The 15,932-nt window shown below is 36.3% G+C and overlaps 1 protein-coding gene across 1 annotated transcript in view; it reads left to right on the top strand.

Annotated features, from left to right (window-relative positions):
- LOC142351164 (uncharacterized) overlaps positions 1 to 15,932 on the top strand; it is a 264,396-nt gene that overhangs the window by 172,534 nt on the left and 75,930 nt on the right. The window contains exons 8-12 of the mRNA XM_075403279.1: positions 2,137 to 2,306; positions 6,077 to 6,267; positions 6,807 to 6,987; positions 10,201 to 10,299; positions 10,545 to 10,691. Of these exons, the coding sequence (XP_075259394.1) occupies positions 2,137 to 2,306; positions 6,077 to 6,267; positions 6,807 to 6,987; positions 10,201 to 10,299; positions 10,545 to 10,691 (788 nt within the window). The remainder of the gene's footprint in view (positions 1 to 2,136; positions 2,307 to 6,076; positions 6,268 to 6,806; positions 6,988 to 10,200; positions 10,300 to 10,544; positions 10,692 to 15,932) is intronic.

Genomic DNA, 15,932 nt, shown 5'->3' with positions numbered 1-15,932 from the left:
TAACAATATATATATATATATATATATATATATATATATATATAGCAACAATAATAATATATCTCTCTCACAAACTAGCTTTTTATATAAATAAAGTGTATTCTACTATATTAATTACCAGTTATTAGCTACAGAAGTATGACATTATTCTTTTCAGACTTAATTTCGACGTAAGAGTAATTTTCAGACTGTACAGCATAAATAATCACCGCAATTTTCTTTCATAATGATGCGGTGAATGCACCCAGGTTGACCACTTTAGACTAACTTTGAAAACTTACTAAGACTTATTCGGTGCCGTATAAAACTTACATAACTTTGTACTTTGCCGTTTAAGGCCGTAATAGGTTTTCTACGGCAACGTAGCCAAATGATATAATTAGTTATTTATTTGATTGACTTCTTAAAAACTATATATTATGGAACGCTTATTTGCAACAGTTTTTGAGCAGTATCATATGTACATAAAGTTGATTGTCTTATTTTCAATTGGTGTCTTGTTTTTTTTGTCTTGGAGAACTACTACACGAGCAGGGTTGTTACCGTCAGTTCTCCTATAGTTAATTTTAGTAACTCAGCAACTGCCGGTCCCAAGCCCGGAATGAAAATGGAGGAGGGAAAAAACACAAAAATTATACTGGAAACCTCTTAGGAGTCACTTTTTTTAACGTGACTAGAGAGTTTTCCGACAGTGTTTAATCAATCTCATTTTAAGGCACCTTATTAATCTTAGTACGGCCTTACTGCGGCACCTTATTTTTCTTGATACGGTCGTAGCACGGCACCTTATAGATCTTAGTACGGCCGTTGTTTGTAAGAGCATATTTTTTCATGATTTGGCATCAAACTTCTCATAAGTAATTTTAGTAGATACTAGTTGTGTTGATGAAGTAATTTTGACGGAGATAGTTATTTCGGGGTCTCGATTGATGACAAATTTTGATCAGATTTTTTAACAAATTTTAATAGATTTGATATTTTTAAAATTTTTGTGCTATGGTTTTGTTTCAAGATAATCCTAAATTAGTGGAGGCACGTCTTGTCTGATGATTAGTTGAATGGCATTTAAGTGGATTTCCACTTCGAGTCGTTTCCGGAATTCTTCCGGCTATTTTTTAAGATCTGTTCACACATTTTCATAATTTTTGAAGTAAAATTGGAGTCGTGATTTTGGTCACGCCGAAACAGGAAATGGCGCAAAAAAGCGAATGGTTTTGCGGCGGAAATTTTTTCGCTCAAATTTTAAATCAGAGTGAAAAAACAGTGTTTGAACAAAATTTTGGTTTCTCGGTAGTGGTTTTTTGTTCACATGCGGCAATTTCACTCTGACTTTTACTGTTTTTTCGATTTTTTGAATCGGATTTTTTTCTAGATAGTTTTCCCAATCCATTCACAGCTCATTCTAGACCTAGTTTTTTGTTTGAATTAAGTTTTCATTTCCCGCTAGTGGTTTCTTTTATTCACATGCGGAATTTTGACATTAATTTTCTGTTTTTTTCTTATTTCTTTCTATCTGATTTTTAAAATGATTTTCCCAATTCACTCAAAGTCCATTCTACGTCCAGTTTTTCTATTTATTCAATGAAAACTCTTTGAATTGCTCGTCAGGACTTGTCCTACTATGTTTTTTAATTTTGTACTTTATAAATCGGATTGTCGGGTAATCGGACTTACTTATGTAAGATCAACGCTAAATTCAACACCAAAGTGTGAACAGTCAATTTTAAACTCAACACAAAATTATGTAAGATCTACGCATTTATATTAGTATAGGGTCCAGTGTCACACAAAAATCTATAGTCTGGAAAAAAACAACTTTTGCTCGCGCCTTCCATCTGAACAAGGTTTTTAAAGCAATAATTAATGAAAATAAATTTTGGATTTCTCCCCATTAGTAATAAATGTAAGTGTAATTTCTCTCTATCTTTGACTGTAAACGCGCATTGTCTCTTTTGAAAGAATAATTTTGTAATATTGTAACAATTACTAATCTAACATAATACCTGTAAAATACACTGCCTGGGCACAAGTCTGTAAATACTGAGGTATTTTTTTAGGTGTTTCTTTCTAAATACTAAGGTGTTTCTTTTTTATATTGGTTTGTTGGGTGTGACCTCATTATTCCCTCGTTTGCAGTTGCGGACGCGTATGACGAAGTGACAATGGAGATCATAATGTGTTCGAGTGGGACAGCAACCGGGGAGTACGAGATGGACGTGACTCTGGATGTGTCTGCGGGGAGTGTGGGACACAATCTCAACACAACTCTCAACTTCATTGAGTCACCCATTGCAGAACTCACCACGGTATTCTACTGCTTACCTGTTGACAGCAACCCTAGTTGAGAGGTCGACTTTATGAACAGACTTATAAAGTCGACCTAGGGCGGGGGGGGGGGGGGGTATTTCCCTACATTAAATACACCGTCGACCTCCTAGTAAGGGTTGACCTAAAGTCTTTTCATAAGCCGACCAACGGTCTTTCCATACCCAATTTCGGTATTAATTTCAAATTCGGAAACAGGCGCAAAAATTTGAAAAAAAAACGCAAGTCTTTCAAGTTAATCGCTTTTTGGCAACATCTAGCTAAATATTCGCCTTAGTCTGATTTTATATTTCATTTAGTTTAATTTGATTGGTTTTACCTCTTTGATTTTCAAGTGGGAATTTATTTCCGTGGGGTTTTTCTTCCTTGGGGTTTTCTTTGCGCGGGCTTTCTCCTATCTAATTTTGGACGTGGGTTTTTCCGTGATTTTTTTTTCCGCAAACGATAGTAAGACAAACCTGTATTTTCCGAAACCTATATAATTACAAAGTCAGGAGAGACACATAAAACGTAGTTTCCTGATATTTCAAAAGTAAAACGATCAATTATTTAAAATATTTCTTTTCTTTGACACTTCTAGCAGCAAACAAATATCAATAGAAAATACAAAAAAATTCTTTGAATTTAGAAATATTGTGACGAAATAAGAGAGAGTGTCTTTTGTTGAATCCATTTAACTTCCCGTTTCATAATTTCTGAGCGTACTTTTAAATTCAATATTAATTGTCCTCAAGTGGACTTTTATATAGTGTTTCTGATTTATAAATTGAGGAACAGTTTCCAACTCAAAGAGAATCCTTCGGCTGAACACAACTAAGGGATTAAAGTGTCCTAAAAAAGAGTGTAAAATGTGGGACAATAGTTAAACGGAAAGCAATGCAAATAATATTCTCGAAGAAGATGAAAGGTTTCCAAAACTTCAATAACTTCACATAGAGATATTTTGACGGATCTCTGTGGTCTGATTATTTAATAAAACAGAATCAGTGGTACTGAAGTCAACTTCCAATCGATTCTTGGCAATGAATTGGACTTATAAGTTTCCTGGAACTTATCCAACAGTATAAGTTTCCTGGAATTTTCGTTGCCTTAAAAATAAACCTTTTTTAAAATTTCTGTTTGACTTGGTTCAAATATTGTTTAGTTCTTTGTTGAAAGCCTTCTTAAACAATCACAATTAAAGATGCTCTAAAAAAATAATAACTTTTCTTCGAAACCTTGTTGAATTTCTTCCCGTTGATAAAAAGTACATTCAGTTTATAAAGTATCTGAGAAAAAAAACATTTAAGAGTTAAAAGAAGCTGTTAATCATTTTTTTTAATCCTCTGTGATTCCCCAAACTCGTGTTTATTGACTAATTCAAATACAGATTTTTAAAGACTATTGATTCGTCTCTACCTGTCTTTTGGCACCAAAAAATGACAAGAAGGCCACGTAACAATTTCTGTTGTAAATTTTGAAATAGGGTTTCTAGCAATTCACAACATCAGCAAAAGTTAAATTGAATTAAAATCATCGATCGAGATCCCTACTCCTTTTCCAGATGTTTTTAGAAAAGAATAAAAATTAAATTTTTGTAATAATACTGAGGATGAAGTCAAATTAGGACTCGTAAGACGAAATAAAACGGTTTTGTCGAAGAAAACAACGGCAGAAAACATTTTTAATTTGCAAGTCTGACAGAGATTTATATTACACAAAAATAATTGGAAAAAAGGGACAAACTTTGTTTCTCACCTTGAAGCAACAACCAAAAATTTTTGATTTACATTTCAGGAAAAGATTTCTGTGTTTCTCTATTTGTAACAAAAGGTGCACCAAGTTCAGAACCTATTTTTTTTGTAAAAAAAAATAGTCTAGCCTAAAAAAAATTTGAAAATTTTCATCTGGAGCAATAGATGAAATTCATGCAAATTTGGAACAGAACTACTTTAATAGTACCATTGGTGTAAGACGTGGTATTTTAATAAGTTCAAAATGTTCAAACTGATACGGAAAAAATGTACAAATCTACGTTTTGAGAGATTTCATATGAAACAACTTGCATCTTATTGAAATGGGTCTAAATTTTTTTATTAATCATACAATCAAAGCCCGCTTTATATATTTTTTTCTATTGCTACAAAACTGTCGGGAAAAAAGTTTTTTTTTGAAAGCAATGAAAAATCTATCATGATATGTACATATTGGCACGATCCTTTATTGAGTAACAAAAACAAGAACAAAAAGGAAACGAGAACACAAAAAAACGTCCAGAATTTTTTAACATAATAACCTGACCTGGAACACTAGATTTCATTGTGTCTCTGATTGTTTTGCGTTGAGGATTTTCATAAGTATCCCCATTTTTGCGAATTTTGACTTCCAAGTCTCTTTCCACTTGTCTTCTTAAAAGCTTTGCTACCATTGTTTTTGCAGGGAATTCTTTTTTGCACTTTGGTTGACGGTTTGTTTTTACTTCATGCAGTTTATGGTAGTAGTTTTCGCGATAAGGAACTCTGTTTTTCAAGCTTGCAATTCTGTGTTTGATTGATCCGGGATTCCCGATATGGAATCAGAGTCAGAAACGTGAACTGTACGAAAATGGCTAATAGTCGGAGATAAGACTTTGTGGATTTTGGCCGTGAACTTGCCTAAACGAACTTCGGAAATTTCAGCAAACTGGATTGCATCTTAGATTTTGTTTGCAGCGCCATTTGAGAGGTACAGCTCAACTTAAAAAATTGAAGGAAACTGACTGCGAAAAAGCTACGAAGCTTCATGGTGACGATGATGAATAGATAACATGTTTAGATCTGAAACAACATTCTACCTCTTTTCTACCTCAGACAAGCTTAAGGCGACTCTACAATCCTTTTATGGGAAATATTTTGCACAAAACTATAAAATAACAGAAAAACGGAGTTTTGCATTATGCTTCCAATTACGCCCCTCGAAACCATAGTTTTCCAAAGATTATTGTTTGCGGTAACGGGGAAGGGGTCTGTACGTTTCATGACCACTGAGCTTAATGCCTCCCGTACCTAACTCTAATTCGAATTCAGTACTGAGTCAGAGTCTAATGCAAGTCACATTTTGCGCTGAATTCGTCCGATTCAGAGCTAATTCAATGATTCATTCTGAATTATCTTCTGATTCAGAAGAATGCCGATTCTTTTCTCTGAATTTTGCTCTGATTCAGAGAAAAGCAGAAATCACTTCACAGTTGGTTCTGAAATCCTCCTAAGTCAGCACTTAATGTTGAAATTTATCTGAAATTGGTCTAAATCTGTACTGATTGTGACTGAATCTTAGGTACGGGCTATAATGGAAAATACTCGACAGTTGTTGTACAATCTGGAAAGTCACAGACCGAAACGATCGAAGTTGCTTAAAGTGCTTCTGAGTTTTTTTTTCCATTGACCAATTTTGTCTGATACAATTCTTGTTATTATAACAGATTTGCGTTTCTACCCCTCAAGTATGCATGCTAGTCCCTTTTAAAGGTTAAATCAAGGCGCAATTATTTGGTTCATAATAATCGAAAAAAGGTTAATTGTGTATTGCAGAGGTCATATCAGTAACATATTTCATCAACATAGCGCTTTTTTGCAGGTAGATTCGTTTTTTGTCGCCAAATTTTCGGGAAAATGGGCGATACTCAAATATTTCACCAAAAATTCAAGCAATAATGAAAAATATCTGGTCTCTCTCACAAACATTTCGCTTACTTTGCTGTGAAATAGTTAGGCCTTAGTTATGATATTTTCAGTTCCCATGTGAGTTGGACATTTTGTTCAACAATGTGACCAAAGGACAGGATCTGTCAATCCGGGCAACGATCCACCCCTCGCCCTATGACACGAGCACAGTGTATCAAGTGAGACAGATCCTCAAGATACAAGGATGTACCACCCCAAACCCAGTCAGGGAGATAGAACCCCGAATGATCATGAAAGAACGGTTAGACACACCAGATCGAGAATCTTGCTAATTATTATGTCAAAAAAAGCTTAGTTTCTGTATGACCTGAACAGAAAAGGGCCAAAATTTTGAAAAACTATTGCATTCAACTCCATTAAGGGCTGCAATATATCAGCGAATTCGGCGGATTTCTCAAAAATGCGCTTCACTTAAGCTGAAACTTCGACAGCAGACGCTCCATTGTAATTACGTTGCATTTACCATGCGTCCTAGTTTATGTTATACATGATATTAACTACAAAATTATGAAAGATTAATTCGAGTACTATATTACATTCCTTCGTTGAAATCTGGTGCATGATTTTTTTCACCCTAATTGATGTGAGCGGAAACACGCGTTTAAATTAGGTGCATTGCATAACAGCTTCCGTCTCAAAGTCGACGATGTAAATAGGAAGTTTCTCACCGCACTCAACTATACAGTGTATTTATAAGCACTTTTGTCACCACCAACACCAGAGTTTTAAAAGTCTTTCATTAGCCCAATCGTAAGCCAGGGGTGCTGGGTTATGTTGCAGAAATATTGAGTTCCTGGAAGAGATCAACTTCTGGAACGAGAGTGGTACCCTGATAGCAGAGTATGACAAGATTATGGTCACAAGGAAGCACCACTCTCTCTACACTGACCAGAAGTACTTCGATTTCGCAATCGACTTCAAAGGAGTCTTCGACGTGGACTTGGAAGAATGTCCTAATTTGGTTAGTGTGGTTCATTTAATTTCTATAAGAGATTCATTTTTCGTTATGATTAATAGCCGCGAAACAATAGCGGCTATTTTTGGGGTCATTGTGGTTTTTTATTACAATTCAAATTCGAATTTGAATTGTTTTGGAGGCGCTGTCTTTTTTTCTTACGATCTGTTCACACATTGTCATTTTTGAAGTCAAGTTGGAGGAGTGATTTTTGCCGCGTGAAATTTTTTAACTCGAATGTTCAAGCGGAGTAAGAAATCGGTGCTTGGACCAGATTTATTCATCTCACTAGTGGTTTTATGCTCACATGTGGCATTTTGACTTTGATTTTCTGTTTTTTTTTCTTATTTTTGGAGATGGTTTTCCCAATTCACTCATAGTCTGTTCTAAGTGTAGTTTTTTGTTCAGTCAATGAAATTTCTTTGAATTGTACGCCAGTACTTATCTTGCTATGTTTTTACAATTCAACGAATTTGAATTGTATTGGTGCGCTGTTTTTTTTAAGATGTGTTCACACATTTTTCAATGACTTCGATCTTTCAAAACGGGATAAGCAGGTAAATCCCAGTGGGCATTAAATTTCATTAGATGCCCAAAGTGGGCTTTAGTGGTCCTTCAAGTGCTTATAGTAGTGCAGCTGATAGGATGGCCTTAATTTAAGGTTAAAATGTCATTTTTAGGAGTTTTTGGGCTAAAAATGGTGTGCAATTTTTAATGTTTTTTTTGTGATTTTTTGTTTTTATTAGTCTTATGTTGAAGTTTTTAAAAGTTTTTAAAAGAAGGCCTTTTGTGAGACAAAATTGCTTCCAATGACCATTTTATGTGTTATATGTTTTGGTACTACAAACACAAACACACAAAATGATACTAAATTTTGCTAATTTTTTCAGGTTTTTTTGAAAATTTTTGTCATTTTTTCAGTTTTTTAGCCCTAGGTGTCAAAAAACCTCCTCTAGAGTTTGATGATAGATTACTGCATAATTTCTAGTGGTAATGGAATGGTTTTCAACTTTTTGCCATAATAAACTTTAGCATTTTTTGACAAAACTTGAATTTTTTTTCATATTTTTTGAGAATTTTGTCGTCATTCAAGTTGTATGAATCTCCTGGGCCAGAAAATCTCGTTAGGAGCTGAATAATAAATTACTGAAAAAATTTTAGTTTCCATGAAATAGGTTTCAACTTTTGAATATCACAAATTTTAGCTTTTTTTTTGACAAAATTCGCATTTTTTTCAGGTTTTTGAAAGTTTTAACCGTTTTTTCAGTTTTTTCTAGCTTCAGGGACCCGGTAAACTTCTTTGAACTTTGTTAATAAGGCACAGCATAGTTTCTAGTAACAATGATATGGTTTTTAACTTTTTAAAGTCTCGAGTTTTAGAATTTTTTAATATAAAATCTGCAATTTTTTAAGGTTTCCTAAAGTTTTTGTCAGTTTTTGATATTCGTCCTTTTTCAAGTGCAAAAGAACCTATTCCACAATCTGATAAAAAGTTACTGCATGGTTTTTAGTTTCAATGGATTTATTTTCAACCATTTAAACTTTCGACGTTTAGAATCTTTTTGACAGAATTTGAAATTTTTTTCAAGTTTTTTTAAAACATTTGTTTTTTATTTATTTTTTCTCGCCTCAGTAGCCAGGTAACCTCATCCAAGGTTTGATAGTGTGTCATTAAATAGTTGCTAGGGGGCAAATGAATGGCTTTCAACTTTTTAAGAGAACGAATTTCTATTTTTTGAAGTTTGAATTTTTTCTAAAATTTTTTGTCTATCGATCTTTGAGCCAATGATTTCTTAAGGCTTGGAATTGGGTTACTGGGTAGCTTCTAGAGCCACAGAAATGGTTCGTAAGATAATTTATCACACTTTCAGCATCCTTTCATTACAATTTGCTATTGATTACAATTTTTTTTTTGAATTTTTCTGTCATTTTCTGAGTTAATCGATCTTCAAGGGCCAATGAATTTATTTCGGGTCTTGCGGATATAATATGGGACCGATTTCAAAAATAACAATTGGTTTTGAACATATATTTGTAATAGTTGTTTTTAAAGTGATAAAATTTTGCCTTAGGTTTAAAAGCTTCAAGAGTTTTAGCAATGAGTATGTTTTTGTCTAGTTTTGACTCTTTTAGTTTCTCATTTTTTTAGATGATTTTTATGTTCTGGTTGGCATTGTTCAATTGATCTGCTCGTCAGGTAGAGTATTCAATTCAGAGTTTTGAATTCAATTCTTTGATTTGTATTTCAGGACTTGTCCTGCTATGTTTTTTAATTCATCGTTTTCATCGAGGATTCTTGCGACCTGACCTCTTGGACCTCTTTCAATCTCAGTTATTTCTACTGCTTTGCAGTTAAAATTTGTGTTCGTGACGTCTTTTTGTTCTGCTTTTAGGTCAATTGCGTGACTTAACTTGCTCAAAAAATGACTTCTGAGCCCGCTAAACGAACTTTAAATTTTATGAACATTTACTAGTTAAAGGTCAATAGTGTGCATCTAGGTACTGCCAAACCTATATGCCCTAATTCTTGAGTGTTGAAGTCTTAAGTTTTTTATTTCACATATTAATTTTTAAAAAGCTCCATTAGGGCTTTATTACTTATAGAGCGTATGTGTCTCATAAAAATGACAGTACGAATCTAACCCAAAAGTCTAAGGGTCTATTAAAGGATTGGTGGTCAATCCGTCTATCTTATTTCTTTAGTTGTTTCAATTCATGGAATGCCACAAGCGTCTATCGTGGCTTTTTTCCGGGAATATGTCGGCTATGTTTATAACTCCATAGATGTGAAGACAGAAGCACAATTCATCTTTCCATAGCCAGATGATAAGTTCCTTAAATTTTCGGCGTTTTTTATCTTGAAAATTTGCGCGTTTTAAGCAATGTTACGTCGTTACTCTGACGTAGTTACTTCGAAATAGTGGTATAACATATCTCGAACAGCTACGCTGTTCTTGATAAGCAATCAAGTTCTTAGTGATTTGAAGCTGAGTCACGTAAAGTATACTTACAAATCAATTTTCAAAATATCAAATGATCAGTGACTTTTTTGCTCTGGAATAAATTATGAGAAGAAAAATTATAATTAGAAATAATTAGGATATTTGAATCCTCCAGTACCTCTGAATCCAATCATTAATGTGTATCAATTCTTCACGTCTCAAGAGTTATACTTGATAATCAGAATTTATGAATAATCATTAAAACTTGATTTTTCAGGAGATAACTTCGGAGATCATTCTGGTCCGATCTGGAAGTCAGGAATTCAGTCAATGTCTGGAGACATTCCAGATGAACAGCGAGGCCAGTTCTTTCGATGTAAGGTTTTTTTTATTTTTCCCTCATTCAAACATTCCTTTTATTGTTTACAAAAGAAATTAAATTGTATTTTGAGTGACAAAAAGAGCCAAATTTGTCAACTTATTTCGACTCAGTCTTGAAGTAGTTTTTACCACTTTCAGAACCACTCTTATTTACTTGTATCTGCTCCACATAAGATGCGAATACTGCAAACCATAAAATTTTTTCTTAATTGAGATTTTTTATGTGAAAAATTTACCCAGGTTTGTGAGCACCCGACGGTTGACATTCTGGACATTCTGGATCAAGACAACCCTGGCCTTGCGCTCAACTCTGGCAGTGAAGCAGCTGTGTCTTTCGCAATCACCATGAACTACACCTGCTCCGGTACCATTCTGGGTGACTTAGCCGTAAGTTTTCTAACTGTTCATAAACAACATTCCTGAATAAAGAGCGTCAGCACAACTTCTGTTTCACATATTTTAATTTTTCCCAAAATCGTATTCCATTCAATTTGGTTTTCTTTCCTTTTGAGGCCTTGACTAATTTTGCGGGGAAAAAACGGGGAAAATTTTGATACAAAATTTTCTACCGTGATAAAGCGGGAAATGCGAATATAGGCAAGTTTAACGTTGGAAAAAGGGGGATGTGATATATCGAGAAGTAGCGAACTTAGCAACTTAAGTTAAAACTTTGATATATAAAGAAAACTTTCTTACCTGATGTTTGGTGAAGTGAAATTGAATAATGGCTTCTAATTTGAACCGAATCGTCGATTCAAATTTGTTCATACCACAAGTTTATCAATGTACATAAACCATAAATTTGTGTGATAGATTGGACCTTCCCACCACCAAACTCGATCAGTAACCAACTCTCCGGCCCTCCCAGTAGATAGCAATGACATGTTCTCAGGTAGGGAGAACAATGTGTTAAGTGCAAAAAACTGCACTAGTACTTGCCATATACGGCAAGGGGAAAAACCTGTTCAAAACTAAGGTGTAAATTAACACATAATAGTTTATCTATATCAAGACGGATCTGTAAATTTTCATACTGATACGGATTATAAATACCTGTGAATTTTTGTACATTTAGGCCATTTTGAATTCAATTATTAAAATAATAAAACTCTTGTTACTCGTGCTCGAGACCACCACGACAATGGTGTCGAAACCACCAAACGACCGACAAACATTGGATCTGCAAAATGCTGAATCCTATACTGCGTGGATCATGTCTTTTGTGGCGAAATGTCGCGCAGAGAAGAAAGAAGATATAGTCAACAACGACGGTACGTAGTGGACCTACAGGTAACAAATCTATTTCTTAACATATGAGGCCAGGACGAACTTCTTAATCTTAGGAGCCTTATGAGCCCTAAAAAATTGTTAGACACACCTTTTAAAGAGATCAGACTAGCAATTCAAAACTATATTTCACCTAAAGAAAGATTAGTAACGGCAGAAAGGGCTAAATTTCTGTCCGTTGTCCAAGGCGTTGGAGAATCTGACGACGATTTTCTAGCGCGCCTCAGAGAAGAAGCACGTTATTGTTACTTCGAAAAACTTGAAACAGTAACCAACCCTGAGGAAGAATTGGTGAAAACAAAATTTATCTCAGGTTTGAGAGACCCTGAGGCCAAATTCAGACTATTAGACGGCATTAAAACTAAGCCAACAATGTCTCTGTCTGAAATGACAGAAAGCTTACAGTTCAGAAGTCAAGCAATGGCTTTTGCGAGTTCCTCAACAGGTAATAGACCATTTGTAATAAAAGAAGAGGTGGGATACAACTCCAAAAAGATCTTCAGAAAACCTAGTGAAAAGTTCACTGGTAATAATGGCAATGGTAACTTGTGTAATAGATGTGCAGGTAAGCCACACAGCAGCAAGCCGTGTCCGGCTTTGAACAAGAAATGTAACACCTGTGAAAAGGTGGGGCACATTTCAAAAATGTGCAGAAGTAAAACCCAGCCTAAGTCAGGTAAATCTGACCAGCACAACAACTTCTGCGAGGAAGAGGGTAAGTTGCCTTGTCAAACATCATCCGAAATAGAGATGGGAATGTACTATACACGGGAAAACGTGTTTAACATGTCGGTGATATGCGAGTACATTACAGTAAAAGACCATAAAACAAAAATGCAAGTTGATATCGGTGCTGATAGCACCGTGATATCATCCTTAATCTGGACTGAGCTTGGTAAACCTCAGTTAAATTGGAAAGTCAGACGTCTTGAGGCCTATGATGCTCATCAACTGACGCTTCTGGGACCACTAACATGTGATGTTGATGAGGAACGGAAGACAGTATAGGCAACAACAACTAGCAGTTGTGCAATCCGACAAAAAAATTGGGCTACTTGGGAGAGACATACTACCCCAAGAAGGCATCAAAGCAGTGAGTGATGAAAGAATACCTGCAGTCAAAGGATACAAAGCGCATGTGAAACTCATACCGGGATCACAGCCAATGTTCTGCAAAGCCAGAAAGGTACCTCTACCTCTCCAAGACAGGGTCAAAGAGAAGCTTGAGACAATGGTACGACAGGGTATCTTGGAGCCAGTACAACCTGGTGGGGTCACAAATGCATCACCAGTAGTGTGGCAGCGGAAGAAAAATGGAGCTCTGAGACTATGCGTGGACCTCAAAGTTCACATCAATGGCAAAGTTATGGACGAGGACTATCCAATCCCAGACAAGGAGACCATTTTTCATAATCTCCATGGGGCCTCTTACTTTGGAAAAATTGACTTATCAGATGCATATTATAAAATTGAGCTGGACGAGGATGCAAAAGAAATATGAACAATCAACACATCGCAAGGATTGTTCAAGATGTGCAGGCTTCCTCAGGGCCTAAAGAACTCTTCATCAATCTTCCAGGATTGCCTTGAGTCAACTCTCAAAGGAATCAAGGGTGTGGTCATATTCCAAGACGACGTTCTGGTATATGGAACAACAAAAGATCAATACGAGAAACGAATGCTTGCAGTCAAGAGTCGGCTACGTGAAAAAAATTTCACCATCAATGAGAAGAAATCCAACTCACAACCAATTTCAAGCGTAAGTTTTCTTGGTTACTCTGTTTCCAAAGAAGGAATAGCACCCGATCCTAAACATGTTGAGAAAATCAAAAATGCAAAGCCGCCATCAAATATGAAACAACTCGAGTCCTTTGTCGGCTTAGCAAATTTTTATGGTCGAATGATACCGCATTTTGCAACCAAAATGCTACCCCTAAACGAAATTCGAAAAGCAGAATTCAGATGGGACAAGGAAGAGCAAAATGCTTTTGAAAACATCAAAAACGAGTTATGTTCTAACCCTCTTGTACAGCCTTACAGCTTGACGAAGGAAGCAACCGTGACAACAGACGCCTCAGAGAAAGCTATAGGCGGGGTACTCTCACAAGAAGGACATCCTGTGATCTACGTATCGAGGAATTTGTCACCAGTCGAACAAAATTACTCCAATATTGAGCGAGAGGCACTTGCAATCGTCTTTGTGGTCACAAGATTGAAACAATTCCTACTCGGAAGAAGGTTCACTCTACATACTGACCACAAACCTCTCAAATATCTCTTCGCCCCAGACAAAGAAATTCCGAAAACAGCATCAGCAAGAATTACAAGATGGTCGATAGCGCTGATGGGATTTGACTTCGAATTGAAGTATACACCCGGAGAACAGATCCCCCACGCTGATGCTCTGAGCAGACTAGACTTTGATGATGACGATAACAATGGTCGAGTGTGCTTTGCTCCTGACAATACCTACTTCGTCCAATCCGACCTGGAGACACAGTCAGACATCAAAACTGAGCTGGGATCGAATCGACTCTTTCAAGATGTCATCAAACGAATAAAAAACGGCATCTGGAAACAGTGCTCAGAAGCAGAGAAAGCATTTGAACAACAGAAAGACGCCTTGACCATTCACAATGGAATCATCTTGCGAGGAGTTGTGCCTTTCATTCCACGCAAACTAAGACCCATGGTGACGGCCAAAGCTCATGAGACTCACCCAGGCAAAAATGCAACTGAAACAGCAGTTCAAATGATGGCTTGGTGGCCCGGCATCAGTCAAGATGTTCTTCGATCTGTTAGTAAATGTAAGGAATGCCAAGAAAACAGGCCTAGCCTGGGGAAAACAGTATCTACTTGGCCGGAAGCTGAAGCTGGGAAAGTCTCCACATGGACTGGGGCTACGTTAAGGATCAAGGTAAAATCTTAGTGATAGTAGACGCGGGATCAGGTTGGATAGAAGCCTTCCCTGCGGGAAAAAGAACCTCACAAACAGTGAAGGTGTACTTGAGTCAAATCTTTGCAAGATTTGGGATTCCAAGAACATTAGTATCAGACAATGGTCCTGAGTTTGTGAGCAGTGACCTAAAACAATGGTGTGAATCACTTGGGATTAAAAAGATGGAATCTCCCATCTACCATCCAACAGCAAATGGGATTGCTGAACGAGCGATCCAAACAGTGAAACGGGCTATTCAAGCCTGGAGTCCAAATCTGAATGTGTCATTTGGCGCTTTCCTACAGCGGGCTTTAATGACACATCGGAACACTTCCAAGACGAGGGGCAAAACTCCTGTAGAACTGCTACTGGGACGCAAAATAAGACTTCCAGCAGTCACTGATTTTGATCTGTGTGAACGAGTCCTCTTCAAACTGACGAGCAGTTCACCAACGGTTCCAGCTACTTTAATTATCCGTAAAGGAATGAACACTTCGTTCATCCAGCCAGAGAATTCAATCAAGACAGTTCTTGGTAGTGACAACCAAATTGCACGATTGGAACCTGACGACATCAAGACTGAATCTACTGACTCACAGTCTGAGAGCAGTAGAGACGACATAGGCGTGGCATCACCCAATTCTACTGAAGAAACCTCAGTAGTTGAAAGGGAACAACCTTCAGTGGCCACGAGAACTTTAAGCAGAAATAAAAAACAGCCAGAAAAGTTTGGAGAAGCTATTCCTACAAACTTGCTTAAAAAAGGAGGGAGGATGTGATATATCGAGAAGTAGCGAACTTAGCAACTTAAGTTAAAACTTCGCTATATAAAGAAAACTTTCTTACCTGATGTTTGGTGAAGTGAAATTGAATAATGGCTTCTAATTTGAACCGAATCGTCGATTCAAGTTTGTTCATACCACAAGTTTATCAATGTACATAAACCATAAATTTGTGAGATAGATTCGACCTTCCCACCACCAAACTCGATCAGTAACCAACTCTCCGACCCTCCCAGTAGATAGCAATGACATGTTCTCAGGTAGGGAGAACAATGTGTTAAGTGCAAAAAACTGCACTAGTACTTGCCATATACGGCAAGGGGAAAAACTTGTTCAGAACTAAGGTGTAAATTAACACATATCAGTTTATCTATATCTAGACGGATCTGTAAATTTTCATACTGATATGGATTATAAATACCTGTGAAATTTTGTACATTTAGGCCATTTTGAATTCAATTATTAAAATAATAAAAATCTTGTTACGCGTGCTCGAGACCACGACAGGGGATAAGTAAAAATAGGTAATCCATGAGTCCTATTAATTTCCAGTAAAAGATGCACGCCAGAAAGCAGTCAGATATTTTCCGTCGCTAGTCGAGGCTTTGATATTATCAAAAA

The sequence above is a fragment of the Convolutriloba macropyga genome, chromosome 12 (assembly GCF_964194025.1).
Source record: "Convolutriloba macropyga chromosome 12, txConMacr16.3, whole genome shotgun sequence".
Lineage (NCBI taxonomy): Eukaryota > Metazoa > Xenacoelomorpha > Acoela > Convolutidae > Convolutriloba > Convolutriloba macropyga.
Note: the sequence above shows the minus strand (reverse complement) of the source record. Positions and strands in the feature narration are given on the sequence as shown.